Source organism: Stegodyphus dumicola, chromosome 7, assembly GCF_044657685.1.
Source record: "Stegodyphus dumicola isolate Sdum_Otavi_A_Nest chromosome 7, ASM4465768v1".
In the NCBI taxonomy this organism is placed as follows: domain Eukaryota; kingdom Metazoa; phylum Arthropoda; class Arachnida; order Araneae; family Eresidae; genus Stegodyphus; species Stegodyphus dumicola.
Genome location: NC_140774.1, coordinates 43588121 through 43605303, shown reverse-complemented (window position 1 = coordinate 43605303; position 17183 = coordinate 43588121). Strand labels below are relative to the sequence as shown.

Below are 17183 nucleotides of genomic sequence, written 5' to 3'. Positions count from 1 at the left end.
TTTTTTGTAAATCACTATTTCATATTTTTAATTTAATAATTTCTTCATGTGATCATACTAGATTTAAACTGATGATCTAATTTCCAGAAAATTCCTGTCCTGACAAGTCCAATCTCAGACTTTGTTTTCTAATTTTGCTGTAAAATTATGAAAAAACATCTGAAGTATTACATTTTAAAAATAAAGTGCATAATTATCTTATTGTAAGGAAGTAGTGTAATAATTTCTTTGTATTTATATGAAAATAATGCATGCAGTCATCTTATTAGAATGAAATTATGCTCCAGCACTCCAGTTGGAGATTTTAAATTTTATACTTAAATATATTTTCTGGTAATTTGTTATGTTCCTTTCTCAAAATAGATTTGTTTATCTATCTTAATTAGATAACTTCCACCCCTCTAATTAATTGTCCTTTAAGGCAGTAGTCTCAAACTACACGTGAACCAAATGCTCAGTGTGACACAGTTGATGGGCCAGAACATTTTTTAACAAAACTGAGATAAATACATACAAATATAAATATTAAAAATAAACCAAATTTTAAATTCTCTTACTAAATATTTATCCAAACTTGCATAAGCAATAATAACAGTAATAATGCAAATGAAAAAAAAATTCAGATTTATTTTCTAGCTGAAGTTTATAAGCTGGTGCTTCCAGAAAGTTTCTTTTGATTATACATTGTAATTCAAATTGTGTTAGCATCTAAATATTAAATTTTAGACTGTTATTTATTTCCTCTAATCCCAGTATGTTGAGGCCAACCAGTGGCCGAGCAGTAAAGTCGCCGAACACTGGTAGTTCGGTCCGAGGTTTGAATCCTGCAAACGGGCTGGCTGCATGGGCATTTTCTTGGTTTTCCTCATGTGTAACATGTACATGAGCCAGTTTTCCTTAGAAAGTCCTCCACGAAGGCATCCCTCCCTTTTGGCAGATAGCCCTCGAGGCTTTGTCATGTTCACACACACACACACACACACACAGTATGTTGAATTAACCACTAAGTAACTCACTTTAATCTAAATTGGAAATACCAGAATACTGAAGCACTACCAGCTATCAGCTTGTAAACTAGATTTGATAACTGTACCAGTGTGGGAAATTCTCCCAAATTACCCCAATCACATGACCTGGTGTACTGGCATATAGTGACAAAGATAAAGCCCAGTCTATTAATTCTATCTTTTTTTTTTTTTTTTTTTTTTTTCTTCTTTAATAATGGCCATACACATAAGCTCAGTTCATATCTGTATGTCTTTAAAATTATAAATAACATTTTTTCCAGTAAATGCATAATTAAAATATATTCACAGGCTGCATAAAATTGCTTTGGGACCCACAAGTTTTTGGCCACTATTTTAAGATGTACTGCTATGTTACTTTAAGAACCTCATCTCAGGATTTGTTGAAGTAACTGTGTTTTTGTACATGTTTCAAAATATCAATGTGAAAGATGTATTTTACTACTGGTAGAAATAATTTTGAGCATCTGTTGCAAACTTATGCATTTTATTATTTATTGTAAACATATTATTAATAAATATGTTTTAACCACTTGCTCTACGACTAAACTTTAAATTTAAGTTGCGGTGCCGTGTTCTACAATATAACAAGCGGTAAAGTGTCTCATTTATGCCGCTCCGCGTCTGCGAGTGCAATCCAGAGCTGTAACTCTAGAAAAAAACAATCTCGTCATTAGGCGATGTGGGCACCATGTTATTTTCATTTTTGCGCACGGTTTGACACAAAATCATCTCGACGTGCGTGGCACGTCCTTTTAGCGCAAGTGGTTCATATTTACTTTTCCGTCTTTTATTTCTCCCTATTCATTTACTTTTAGCACCTATGAGTTTCAATATTCAAATGCAATCTTTTATATGCAGACCTAAATTTAAAGTTTGTATAGGCAATGTTGAATCATTCTGTGTTTATCTTACGTTAAAGAAGGCAAAGAGAAAATGTGTGTGGTGTGGATGCACTCAGCTGATCAAGTTTATTAATTTTAACAATGTCAACAATGTTTTTACTTTAAGCATTGTGTACAGTGAAGTTTTGATTAATTTCATAAGTTGAATTATTTTATCAACTTTCCTCTTCGTAGTTACACAAAGCTTGAGTTATGTTGTGAAATAAAACAATATGATAATTGATTTGCTTTCATTTAATCTTTATTTAATATTATTCATTTACAATTTAGTTTTGTTTAATTTTATCATCCAGTCCCAGAATGTTTATAAAACTTTAAATTTGGATTCATTCTCTGCTTTTTAATTCTCTCGTTCTCTTTCCCATGCAGTTCGTGCCATAGTAAATTTTACATGTTTGCTTATTCGATTTGTTAGAGAATCGGAGGCTTACTAGTATGTATATATGTAATGATTGCACAATTTTGAAAGCAATGATGTAAGATAGAGAACACTGATATGTAGATGCGCAGAAAGTACTGATGGTGTAGATACTTGATGCTTAGAGTGTCCATCTATTTTGAAGAATAAACAATTAAGTCAAATTAAATTCTATAATTTATTTAAATTCACTTGTAGCCAATCAATTTACCAAATAGAAAAACACACAATAAAATTAGACAAATATTTAAAGTTTTAAATCACTTGGCACTCTATTCGTGCCTATTAAAGAACATTTACAATTTTAATACTATGGCAATAAAAGCGTGATTGAGCAGGGTCTGAACAGCATGAAAATTGGAAGTTTGCTTTTCTATTTTTTTATCTTACATATATATATAAATTATTAACGATTAATTTGATATGGAATGGGCAGCTGTATTTTCCTATGGCTTTAATCCATAGTTTTAAAAATCATGTTTGGGAGATGAATTTTAAAACTTTTTTTTTTTTTTTTTTCCTTTTGAAAGTTGGATTTTAAAACTGCGCTTTAAAGACAGTTCTTTATTTTTATGGTTTGTATTTCATTAAATGAATTCTGTTTTGTATTTTAATGCAGGTTATTTTACACTATATCAGTATTATTTGTTTTATTGATCATTTGATTTTCTATTTATTATTTAATAACTGATATTAAAGAAAAATAAAAAATGCATATATCTTGATTTTTTAAAAAATATCTATACAGTGTACTCTCGACTATCTAGGCTAATGTCTGGGAAGCAGTTTATGGATAACTGAGAAACCAGGATAGTCTAAATTATAAATTTTCGAGCATGTTGTATATGTTTATTTCTCGAAGAAAATTGGTAATTTTACTTTGTTTTTGGAAACTTTAAATATTTGTCTAATTTTATTGTGTGTTTTTCTATTTGGTAAATTAAGTTTTTTTTTAACGGTATCATAAACAATTTGCATACCAATTCCAGATTCTTCATTGAGCATTTTTGTTGATTTACCACCTTCAAATGTTTAAGTTTTTGTTTTTATGTTTAAACAACTCTCTTGCTCTTAGTACTTGTAGTCTATTCTTTATTAATTTTTTAGTTCTAAAATTTTAATTTTTAAAAGAATGAAAAAAATGTGCCCAAAAATAAGTACAAAACAAAAAAATCCCAGCCGCCAACCAAAATGATGCCTTTTACTGTGCATTTGAAGAATGAATTCCATGAGATAATTATTCAAACTAAACCTAAAGATGCGGTTTAGTGGTTTTAGAACATGCTCTCACTTGCGAGTGTTTTTCACACACTCTTGCGTATAGCACAGAGTATGCGTGCATAAGCTTATGCTGTATATTAAGCTGAGGAATAGCCTTACTTTGACTCCAAAACATGTATGTATATATATATTTTTTTTTCCTGTATAAGATGTATTAGGTTCTGTAAGTTAATATTTGAAAATTTTTATGACATGTCAGTTTGATGGATAAGTGTCATTTCTTTTTTAAGGTTGTACAGAGACGCACCCAAAGGTGTGATATTTGGTCCTAAGTGTGAGGCTGGAGATCGCATAGGATGTGGTATTAAATTTGAAAACATATCTTCTCAAGATAATCAGCGGCATTTTATTCTAGTCTTTTTCACAAAAAATGGCAAAGAGGTATATTATTAGTTTTTTCCCCCTCTGATCCTTATGTTATTACTTATTTTTATAATGCAGAATGTAATTAATTAAATTTTAAACTTTTAAATTAATTAAAATAAAGAACTATATTCAGTTAGTTTGTCAGTTATATTGCACTGGGGAAAAGCAATTTTATTGTCATAGATCTGTAACTTATAACTTTTGGCCTCTGAATACAAAAATAAACTCAGTTTTTGTCTATTTTTGTCAACTTTTTAAGCTACAGGATACCCTCTTTTTGTTTCAAAAGTCATACAAAATATGCATATAATGGAAAACTTACTAAATATGCTGTTCATAGAGAATAGTTTTATTTATATAAAGGCAAAATATAGTTACTGCAAGTTAAATTTTGTTCATACAAATAGTAAAGGTTTTTTTTACCAAACAGTAAATGTGCATAAAGGTAAAAATTTCCGCGTATGACTCTTTCAGGAGTATTTAATCTGTGGACATTCTCACTTGATGTGCTAACAGTAGTCAGCCGTCGTATGTACACTGCATGGGGGGGGGATGGGACAGTTTTAAATCTTCTGTTTTGCAGGCAGATTGACAAAATTCAAATTGCATTTTTCATGTCTTGAAAGCACAACTTGGGATATATATTAAATTTATGTATAGCTTTGTTCTAATATAGGTATTTTGACACAAAATCGAACTTTTTCTGAAATGGCATGGCAATATTTTTCCATATTTCAATTCTACGGCTCAAATTATGCCTAAATATTAAATTTTGTAAAATTTGGTGCAAAATTTATGGAGAAATTCAAAAATTTATCTTCTCACATTTTTTTCAGTTTGCGCCAAGAATAATTCACTTGGCGAACTTCTTAATTTAACGCGACCTATTTTCCTTTCCCATTTTTCATTGTACAGGAGCAGGAAAAAAAGTCACCGTTCATACTTTAAAATAATTTCAACAAAATGTGTAAATCACATTTGGCGTTATTATCGCTTATAACAAATATGCCAAATTTCAAAATGCTCCAGTATGTAAATTCACGTATATCTAACGAAATTTTGAATAAAAACTAATTTTTTGCAGGTATGCTCAGAAATACATGTAAGATATAACAAAATAAGATAGCTGTTTCAAAAAAATTATTGGCGACCTCAAAATTAACATTCTAAATTTGGTGATCTGCCCTTAAATTCATCTCTTCTCACAGGTTCCAGATTTTTCTGTCTTACACATAACGTTTCAAAGCAGATACCACTTGTCCAATCAAATTAATTGTAAACCAAAACTCTGAACTGAAACTTTTCCACTTCCCAACCTTCTTCCTCTGAAGTGCTATGAAACTCTCCCTTTTTCACATAAGCTCTTCTACTGGCAAGGCACTTTTCATCTATGCTGCTGCTTACTTGCTTAAGATGACGTCATACTCCAAAATGGAATTTTTTGTATTCAAATATAATTAGGAAACATCTTGTCTGCAAAAGAATGGTTTGATATACGAAAAAAAAAAAGATTGCAATTTTTCACGATACGTTGTGCTAAATTGCGTCATCATGCTTTCTTTCCACTCTGCCACCTTCAAGCCACTACGGTCATCTAAGCTGTTAAAAGTTCCACAGTTTTCATCTACTCATTTTAACATCATTACATACATCTACTTTAAGATGATGGTAAAAATTTTATAGGTTATAGTTCAAAATGTTTTTCAAAAAATTTATAAAAATTACTTAAAATTTCAAATTTTTAAAATACATTATAAAAAAATTGGTGAATTTTATTTGGAATGAACCTAAATTTCGAAATGTTAAAGGAAGAATCAGAGAAGTTTAATAAAAAAAAAGAGGTATTAATAAATATGTATGAAATTCAATTAACATTTGAGGAGCTAATTTTTTAAAAACTGCTCTTGCTATTTTTACAAAGCTTGGTTGTCTGGTATAATGTGAGTTGTAGAAACGAAAGGAAAAAATTGGCATGTTATTTCAGAAAAAGTCAGATTTTATGCCAAAATACATATATTAGAACAGTACTATATATAAATCTAATATATATCCTAAGGCATGCTTTCGAGCCATGAAAAACGCAAATTGAATTTCGTCAGTCGGCCCGTTAGTGCGGGAGATATAAAACTGACACTCCCAACCTCTTTTTTTTTTTTTTTTTTTTTTTTTTTTCCCCCTATAGTCTTCTTTGCCCCCCCTGCAGTGGACATCTTATCTACCTTGGTACCATGACCTTCAAAGCTTGGTGGAATTGCTTACCCTGTTATCACTGACTTCACCAAGATTTTTCGAGAAGTTATCTAGATGGCTATGCGAAAAAATACATTTGATGCTTATGTTTCAACTTAGTATTTTGAAATTCTCCAAAAGTTGTTAAACAATTTCTGCATAATTCTGTGCTTGTGTATTTCCAAGAAAGTCTTTGAATGTTTTTGAATACAAGCCAAACATTCTTTTGAAATTCTGACATTGTTTTGATGAAACATTCATCTTTAAGAAGCTGCTGAATCTGTGGGCTTTCAAACACATCGTACAGGCTTAAGAAAAACTGAAATGAGATACTTGAAACAATCTCCTTTAATTGACAAAGCTTTAACAAATTGGTTCATGGGACCCAGTTTTGTATGTAGAGATTGATGTTCACCAGAATTGTATTTCTGTATTTCCAAAGAAGGTAATTCTTTGAAAACTTGTGCTGGGAGTTCAGTTGAGTGGGACACTGGATATGTAGCTGATGGGATAACTAGGATACACTATTTTACAATTGTTTTTCTTGTTATATCCTGACATTTTCACTATATAAAAATAACAGTCAGTTGAGTGATCTTTGGGCTCTAGCCAAATCATAGGTATACCAAACGGAAATTTAGAATGTGTTCCCTTCATCCACAGCCGTAAACTCTCAACACACTGCTTGCACCCTTTGTGAGAAAGGGTTCATGAGTTATCTTGATCACCAGTTTTCACTTTACAATAGGCTTGCCTGAAAGAGGTACTGCTGTTTGTCCTTTGACTGAAAATGTTAAAACTTCCACATATATAAACAAATCAAATTGGGAATCTTTAAGTACTGGGGATGCAAACTAGCAGTGGCACGCATAAGAAAAGGTTTCAAACTCGATTGTCATATCTTAATGACTTTGCAGTTTAATTTTCCAATTGAAATTTTATTCAGAATTGTGTAAAACATTGTATAGAGATTTATTAGCTGTCAGTTCATAATCATGAAATTCACTACATCTATGACTTATATATTTGTTATAATCTCACAAGTTTTTCTTGCATTCTTAATTTAGTTTTTCATATTATGATTTTAATAAAATTTTTAAAGTAATCCATTTTGCACCTTGACATTTTACACCTTGACTTTCTTTTGACCATGATATTAGAATGAAGTGTATTTAATAGTGTTAAACAGCTAGTATTAAAAAAAAAGTTATATGTAGATTTTTTTTTAAATTTTAAAATTTCTTCTAACTCTTTACACTGTAATAATTTTCACACATTATTTTCAGTTAACTCTGATTTTAACTGTCACTGTGGCTAAATACTGACTTTAATGTACTTTTGAATTGTACTGAAAACAGAATATTAAAAATACTGTGCATGTAAAATATCCCAGGAGTCTTCATCAGTGCCTATCCACTGTCATTATTATTTGTGGTAATTCCTGTTTAAGGTTCAATTTCATTCATTACTTCACTAACAATCCGTTTGGTTTTGGCATATCCAGTATTTGGCATTCACATGTTTTACATCTATGGTGCCTGCTAGTGCTATGACTCTTTTAATCTTTGATCTGTGTGTTGTATGATAAACTGCTTAACTATTAATTTTATTGTAGTGTTCACAAGCCACACTTTGATAGGTTTAAATTGTTGGAATGCACTAAAGATGTGAAAGATTCAAATGGCATTATCTTAATTTGGTGTTTATAAAATCCAGGATTAGCAAAAGAATTGAAGAATGGTAGGAAAGAAGGCTGTTTATTATCAGTTGGCAAAAATACTGCCAAAGCATTAAATAGTCTTGTAAAAATTTGTGCAATGTAATGGTTGGTACAGCTTTAGAGAAATCCCCTGTGATTGCTAAAAAAAAGAAAATCTGAAAGGTTTTCAGATTTTAAATTACATTCAAGGGGGCATTTTTTTAACATTTTGTGAGTTACCTTTATTTATTAAATATGTTCTTTGCACTTAAACCATAAAATTCAGTTCAATAGCAATATCGCAAAATAATTTTAAAATGAGCGTATCTTTAGAATTTCCGATACAGAGTCTCGCGCATTGGAGATAAAATTGTTTTTTGTCCTCCCCTACAGTGTTGCCATTGCTTACTTTGAAATAATTTAGTTTGTTATCAAAAATTTGTTAAAGTATTACAGAATATGAAATCAATAATAAGAGAAATTTCAAATTCAAATTAGGGCTTCCACATGCCCATGTTCTATGGAAGATTACGTTATTCAAATTTTGATGGCTCTAGATAGTGTTGTTTTATCTCAATGCAAGAAACATACATGCATTCATGCAGATTCTTCATTATTTAATTTCGTTAAATATAATACAGAGTGATAATATTTGGTGGCAACAGTTTGAAAAGTGAAATAATGCTTATCGTGAATTGGGTCAAAATGCCAAAACGAAATCAATAGTCCTTCTGGGAAAATTGCCCCTTTCTTTCGTCTAAAAAAATTAATGGAGCGGTTTGGTATTCAATCTGTGTTTTGAAAATGTACTATACAGTAGCAAAACATTAGATTCTAAAGCATAACTAGTTTAGGGATATGAAATTATGCCTACTTTCTAGTTTTGTTTCTTAGTTGTTTTCAGTCACTAAAAATGTTTGAAGAATTATTGCACATATGGTTTTGATTAAATTTAACCATTCATACAATGCATTATTTAATGTTTACAAAATTGCTTTTATTGCATTGTACACAAATAAAATTGTATAATTTTACATTGCCAAAGTCTAGCATATAGGCTGTTATATATATATATATCTTGCATTTTTCATCTTTACTGATTTAGGATCTGAGCATTTAAAAAAGGAACTTGATTGTGAATGAGAATTGTCCTAAAATTAATTAATTTACTGCAAAAATATGTTTATAAAAATACTATGTAAAACTTTTTTGTAATAAAGGGACAACATTAATTTGTTGAAAATTATTTTAACTTTTAGTTTAAGTTTGTTAGTTCTGATCTCATATTTCAAATTCAAATTAAAAGTGTTTGGTAGAGAATTTGATAAATATTTATATAAACAATGTGCTTATAAATAAAAACTTGGTTCTAAAGGTTTTGCGTGACTTACTTAAATGGAACCAGTTCTTTGTACTGAGTTTTCAAATGTGAGAATCCATATTCGTTTTTTATCTCTCCCTTATATGCTGTAATTTTAACACAGTTTTTTTTTTGGGGGGGAGGCCAGAGGCCATTTAAAAATGAATATCAAATTTATAATTTTTAGAAAAAAATTTACTTTTGAGGTAATTAATGCTGCATGTTATGTCACTTAACTAGAGAATCATTATTATATAATTATATTTTCAGCATGTAATAAATTAGCTTCATTGCAATATATGAGTATTTACTAACTGTAGTGTAATTTTAATATATTTTTATATAGATTGGTTCAACAGTCTATTCAATGCCTTTTGGAGGACTTTATCCTGCAGTTAGTCTTCATTCTGTTGGAGAAGAGGTTCGTTTAGGGTTAGATATTAAATGGTTGCCTGAAGAAGACATGTTAATGTGTATTGATAGTAATGAAGAGGAATGGTCCAGACTTCATGATATTAAATTAAATGGAGCGGTGAGTAATTTATGTCTGTGCAATTTTTTGTTTTTTTTTAATATTAAAATAGAAATAATGATAAAAGTTGGACATATTTGGCATTTTATTGTTAAAATTTTTGTGTACTTTTATTAAAAATTATAATCTAAGCAATTTGAATCTGCCAATTTCTGTTAAGAAAAATCCAAAAATTGTTACATTATAACATGGATTCAACATTTTTGAAAAACGGAATTTGAAGCAGTGATTAAATACTTGAATTGAGAACTGAATTTAAAATTTTATTTTTGATGAAAGGTAAAAATGGAATGTACTGAATCATTTCTATTTGTCTTGAAGATTTTAAAACAGTCATGAAAATGAGGAAGATTAATTTGTTTCAAATTCAGTTAGATAAAGGAAAAATATTAAACCTAGACAATGTTAATGTTTAGCTTTTGGCCATGCTAAGGATCAGTGCAAAGGAAAGCAAATATATTCTAGCTTTAGTGAGCAAAATCATTCTGGATGAGTTACAATAAGGAACGTAAATCATGTATAAATTGTATATGTGCAAATGAAAAGTTGAAATTAAATTTCCTCCATATTTCATGTAAATTGTGGTTTTATGAAAGACCGGAAAGCTGTTTTGAAATTCAGACTTAACTATTTTTAAAACTAAGTGATTGTTATGACCGAAAGGAGCTAATAAATTCTCTGCAAGTAATCCTTTTAATGCCATTCATTTTGATGTTGTGAAAGACAAAATCTTAATTTTGTATTAAATCAATAAAAAAAGTTAGTGCCTTCATTGAGGACATATAAAAATTCATATCACTATTATTGGAATAATTTTCTGCAATAAAGCATTGTCTGATAACAGTTTTCAGAATGAGGTTTTCTTTGGTTGTGATTTCTCTGAATAATAATTCTCACATACAAATTTTCCCTGCCTTTAGAAAGGTCCAACGTTTTAATGAATGGTTTTGTAAACCAAAACTGTATACAACAATAGAACTGTTACCATTAATTTAAATGGAAGAAAGTTTTCAGTATTCTCAGGTGTTAAAATAAATAGCATTGAAAAGATTTGAAATGCTACAATAAATTTAAATCTATGTAAATGGAAGTATTATATATTCAGTTAGTTCCATTTCCAAATTTGAGAAGGTATTGGAAGATATGGTAGTGGAATTGTGAATATGGTACATTAAGTTGAGGTTTCAGAGATATAATAACTAGAGTGCTGGAAACAAAAACTAAAAGCCATGTATTGATCAGTATCTTATCATAATTTATATCTATCTGATCACAACATATAAAGTCTGTCCGACTCGTTATCAGAAAATCAAGCATGTTCTTTTACTTCATTTGAAATGAAGACTTGAAGTATAAAAACAGACAGAATTAGTTGAATGAGCATTCCCCCCCCTCGTATAGTCTTTTGCAAAAAACAAACAACAAAACTGCCCTAAATTTGTGTAGTCTTTCAGAATTACAAAGCTATCAGTCATACGATTTTCTGAATTAAAATTATTTGCTTCACTATAGAACTCAAACCAGTTGCTCAGATAACAGTGACAGACTAAGTTTTTAATTCTGTAGGATTTCAGTCCTTTTAAACATTTCAAAGGTCTTAGAATAATATGAAAATGTAGTTGAATAAGGGAAGATTATATTATGTAATTTCCAAGAGCAAAATCATTGCGTTCATGCAGTTCAAAGCACAACATTTTTTATAAAAATATCTTGTTGTATGGAACTTAATTTCTGAATATGCCTTAATAAAATGTTTTTATCCATTCTTTAAGTTGAACTTCCAGTCAGCAGTAAGTTCTGTATAAATTTTTAAGAAGTTGTATGCAAATGCAGCGGACCACACAGAGATAAGTAAATCGTGTGTGTGGTCCCTGCAATTCACTGCTCCCAGCCTTTACGATGTGTCACATGACATGTTTTTGACATCGCAGAGATATAACTTCATGACTAGTGTCAGGAGATTTTAATGTTTTGTACCGTGTCTGTCATCAAAGCCTCTCGATTTCAGGAGAAGTTACGAACCAATAATCTGAATTTTCCTCTGATATCATTCCAGATATAATGAATCGGGATGTAAAATTAAGGGGTCATGGTTAATTCAGTCTGAAGATTTTTGCTATCAGACTAACATCAGAAGAACGCTCCTGAACTCTCGGCTAGAGAGACCTACGATGAGCTCTCGACTAGACAGAACTTCATTAGCAGACTTCTTACACTAGGAGTACTATAATTCATTTTTAATACCTATCTATGCTATGAATTATATATATATGCATGTAAAGTGCTTTTCATAATTGTAATAAATATGTTTTTAGTTAAAATGCAGTAGGAGTACGCAACCTTACCCAATCATTATAAGGAGTTAGATATGCTACCTGCCACCATTCAACACAGGGTAACTTGACAGTCACTCAAACAGTAGTGACCGTAAACCCCCTAAAGTTTTTTTAAAAGCATAGGGATTGATATCTGTAATTCTTACATTATTCAAGAATCTATTGCATTTAAATTTTATGAGCATATATAATACTGCAAGAGCTACTGTTATGTGGACAAGAGTTTGATTTTCATGTTGTTATAAGACTGAACATAAAGCAGACATTACTGTAACCCCAAAAGTAGAAAAAAGTCAATAAAATCTTACCCATGCCTGGCATTGAAGAAGCATTCGATTGCAATGAAATATGATACAGGCCAGCAACTTTTCTTTTTGCATAATTTTGCAGTTAAAAGTGATGTAGGATTGCATTTTTATTCTATTGTACACCACAGTTATTCATAAATTCTTGTTGCCTGTAGTAAAAACCTATACAGTTTTGGTGCCTTTTTCTTCAGTGTTTTGCTGGATGGTACATCTAAATGAGCAAGATTCTCTTCATCATTTCTGATTTGCCATAAGAAGTTCATTTTCTAATCATGCTCAATATTATAATTTATCGCTGATAATCGATCAGCTTTCCTCATACTGAAGATGGTGAGCAAGAGCTGGATGCCATCCCTGCACAATTCTGTTGCATTGCAACATCCTCGTTTACCACCCAGAGCTGGCTTTAAATTCAAAATTGTTCTTTTGTGCAAGTTTAAATTAATAAGCAGAGGTTAATTTGAGATTAGTGGAAGCTCATCCATAGTATTGTTCAGTAAAGAAAAGAAAACTTCACACCTTATGAGTGGGGTACTATTAATTAGTCATAAACATTTTTATAGTTTGATATAATTCCTAAAATAAGTTTCCGTTTGGAAAAAGAAATATTGAGTGAACTTTTTGAACTAATCATCATTTTTCCTATTGTATATATCAATACTATATAGTAATATTTCAGTACTTTGAGTTGCTGCGATTATTTCATATATTAGTAATTTAGATTATTTATGCATCTTCTATATCTCTTTAGTTTTATGCTTTTGATTTAATTTTGTTTTTATTTTAAATTGATTTTTTTTTCCTTCCATTTTGTTAGATATTGGAATATGCAGGTCGTGGGAAAAGTATTATAGATGTGGGATTAGCTCAAGCCAAATATCCTCTAGACACAACTCATCATTATTTTGAAATAGAAATAATGGATCCAGGTGAAAACTGCTATATTGCCATAGGATTAGCGAGAAAAGTAAGTTTAAATATATTCTACCAAAATTACTTTTATTCATTTCTTATTATGTTGTTTAAGTTTTAAACTTTTTAAAATGACTTAATATTAAATATTTATTTTAATGCTTAAATTTAAAAATTCTGTCATTTTGTAGTGTGATATGTGAATTAAGATTGTTGGTTTTATTGCAAGCAAAAAATTTTCACCTGTTATCAGAAACGTTTAGGTTCTGTGTTAACTGCAATTTATTTTAGCAAAGCATATTGTGACTTAAATTTGTTTATTCAGTGGATAGATTAATATTGTAAGAATATTACTGTTTTTTAAATTTTCTAATCTAGAACTTGGCTTTATTTATTTATTTATTCATCATGCAATAATAAATTATTTTAGTTCTGGTAAAAGAACAACATTTTGCTTTGCAGCCATCTTAATTCAATTTATTAATAAATTTCCATTGTATAGGCATTTTCGTCTTTTAGAAGTAAATAAACTGTGCTGCAACATGTTTGACTTTATGACAATATAAATAATTTTCACTTCAACTGAAATTACATTTTCGAACCTGTTTATAAGCTTTTATTTAGCTTTGAGTGTTTTCCCTGTGATAAAAGAAGTGTGATTGAGTTTTCAAAATATTTCTTGATGAGCTCTCTAGCTCAAATTTTGCACATACACGGTTTGTGAATAAAATACAGTGAAGTGGTTTTTTTAAAAATCCAGTTTAGATTTTTTTTTTTTAATTTAATGTTGAAATGATTTTTCACGTATATGAATGTTTTTTTTTTTTTTTTTTTTTTTTTTTTTGACATAAATGAACAAACTCTCAGAATTTCACTATTTTTACTATCACCTAGAGCAGAAAGCAAAACATCTTTTAAATTTATATGAAATTTTTAATATAGTTTCTGATCTTTTGGGAAATTTTCAAAAATTGCTCACTTTATTTCGAACTGTTTAATATATATTAGTTTAAAATTTCAGCGTTTAAAAAACATATAAAAGTTTTGAAATTTTAATAGATTACAAAATAAACTGTTCATCCTCATTTTAAAAAGAATGATAAAAGACATTAATAGGTGAATTTCTGCATTAAAAAAAAAATGCTGCAGAAAGGGCAGTTGCAGTTCATATGGCATCACATGATTTGCATAGAGTTTGAAAGCTAAAATGTCATTATACATCTCACGGTTTTTCTTGCTTTCATGTAAATTTCTTAAACATTGATTTCATTTACCGTATTTGAAGGCATATAAGACGCCCTTTTTTTATTAAATTTGGTCTCAGAAAAGTTGCCTGCGTCTTATACATGAAGGACACAGATTAACTTTCAATACTGAATGCTATTTTTAGCCCGTATAAAGGTCTAGACACACATAACTTTTTCTACATCTGCCATAATTATTTTGTACATGTGTGAAATATCTGTCGCCAAAAAGCACGAAAGCTCGAAGCTGATGTCGAAGTTCGAACAGGTTCGACGGTCACATTACGTCCATGGAGCCTTTCCTTCTTTACATAGACTTTCTTTGACTCAGCCAACACATGTGTCGGTATCGGTGCTATTCTGTATAAACGTGTCAGTATCGGTGCGTAAAACTATTTATTTAAAAAAAATAACCTGGAAAATATGACTACAGAAAAAAAAAGATTAAGCTATACAATTCAGTATAATTTAGGGGTGTTAAACTACGCCAAAGTGCATGGAAATAGAACAGCAGCATGGCATTTCGGTCCACCACCTACCGAAAAAATTATACGTACTTGGCGACTGCAGGAAGATCAACTGGGGACTGCTAAAAAACAAAAACATTGGCGGGAGAGCGATTTTCGACCGCTCTCCCGCCAACCCAATTTACAATATATTTCTCCCAACTTTTTCTTATTCTTAAAATTTCTCATGATTTTTATGGAACTTGGCTTAATCCTTTGTTATATGAAAAAAAAAAAAAAGTGATTTCGGACATTTGAAAGCAATTGAATTTTCTGTAGGTTATATCTAAAACAAAACCTTGCAAATCAGATAACTTCTGCTTTGTGGGTGAGAGCTTATACGTATCCAAAAACGTCGTTCTCCAGTTCTCTAATAGGCATCGAGCTCCACTGCATGTCATCTGGCATATATTAGCCAATGAGGACAAAGCAAGCTGTTATTTGGATGTTCTTTAGTTATTTCATTCATTTTGTCCTGAGTTGTGTGAGTACATGTGCCTTCAAGAAATAGTTTTAGAAATTATCATCTTTTGTTATGTCTGCGAGAAAGGCGAGATACTCATGTACATTTAAAAAAAAACATACACAGTTGACTTTCCTTCCGTTATTTCCTCCAAAAAAATGTAATAAATTTGCGATGTGTAACGCCTGTCGTTGCGATTTTCCGATTTCGCATGGTTGAAGGGCGATTTCTCAAACATGTGTACACAAAAACATATGGAAAGCATGAGTTGTTAAAAAAAAAAAAAAAAAAAAAAAAAAAAAAAAAAAAAAAAAAAAAAATTAAGTTTTTCTTCGGAAACAAAGGACCAAAAAGTAATTAATGCAGAATGTCTGTTCTCTGCCTTTTTACTGGAGCACAACCTGCTACTGAATGCATCGGATCACGCTGCAGCTTTATTTAGAAAAATGTTTCCTGATAGTGAAATCGCTAAGAAATACTCAAGTGCAAGAACCAAAACAGGTGCAATTGTTAAAGAAATGGGTTTGAAAAATAAATCTTCAGTTATTGATTGCATTAAAACAGCTCCATTCTGCCTCTCTATGGATGGAAGCAATAATACCGATTCAAAACTGTATCCAATTGTTGTTTCTTTTTTTAATCCAGAGTCTTCAGAAATTGAGTGCAGTTTACTTTCTGTCTCCACTTTAGAAGGACATTTGACAGGCTTTAATATAGCACAGCTAATTATTAAAACTTTAAAAGAAAATGCAGTCCTTCTGGATAATTGCTTAGCACTTGGTGCCGATAATGCACCAGTATTGGTAGGCTTGAAGGCTGGTGTTGCATGCATCTTAAGGAAGGGAAATTCAGATTTTCAGATTATGAGGTGCACCTGTCACCTCTTAAATTTAGCAGCTGAAAAAGAGGCAGCTTCTTTACCAATAAATGTGGATGAACACATTGTTGGTATTTATTATTATCTTGAAAGGCTTTCTAAAAGAAAGGAAAAGTTGAAACAGTTCCAACAGCTGCATAACAGCAGTTTACAATTAGAAAACCTTGGATGAAGTTATAAAATCAACTAGGATTGACACCCAGTGGAGTTTAATTGGAAAACTGAAAGGTGCTGATGGAATTTTAAAATATAGTGAACTGTCTAGAATTATGTTGGCCATCTTGACAGTTCTCCATAGTAATGCAGAATGTGAGAGGATTTTCAGTGTTGTTTAGAAATGGAGGACTAAATTTAGATCTTATATTAGTGATGACACATTAGAAAAACTTTTATTAGCGAAAGCAGGCCTACATGGCAATTGCTATGAACAAAATTATGAAGTTTCTTTCTTAAAAAAAGAAAAATCTGCCACTGTTTATAACATTTGTACAAAAACTGATCAAAATGTCTTTTTTTTTTTTTTTTTTTTTTTTCCTTAAACGATACAAGTAATAAAAATGTTTTTTATGTGGAAGGTATTTTTGTGTTGCTTGCATTTAAGAACTAGTTACTATTTAAAGTTAATTATTAAAAACTATATTTTTATCATTTAAAAAGTCTTTTTAACATTGTGAAAAATCTCCTGATTTTTTAGTGCCATAGGTTGACAAGTATACATTTTA

The 17183-nt window shown here is 30.3% G+C and overlaps 1 protein-coding gene across 1 annotated transcript in view; it reads left to right on the top strand.

The window, feature by feature from the left end:
• LOC118191020 (SPRY domain-containing protein 3-like) overlaps positions 1-17183 on the top strand; it is a 72975-nt gene that overhangs the window by 23140 nt on the left and 32652 nt on the right. Inside the window, exons 4-6 of the mRNA XM_035361841.2 lie at positions 3860-4010; positions 9630-9815; positions 13277-13426. Coding sequence (XP_035217732.1) covers positions 3860-4010; positions 9630-9815; positions 13277-13426 — 487 coding nt within the window. The remainder of the gene's footprint in view (positions 1-3859; positions 4011-9629; positions 9816-13276; positions 13427-17183) is intronic.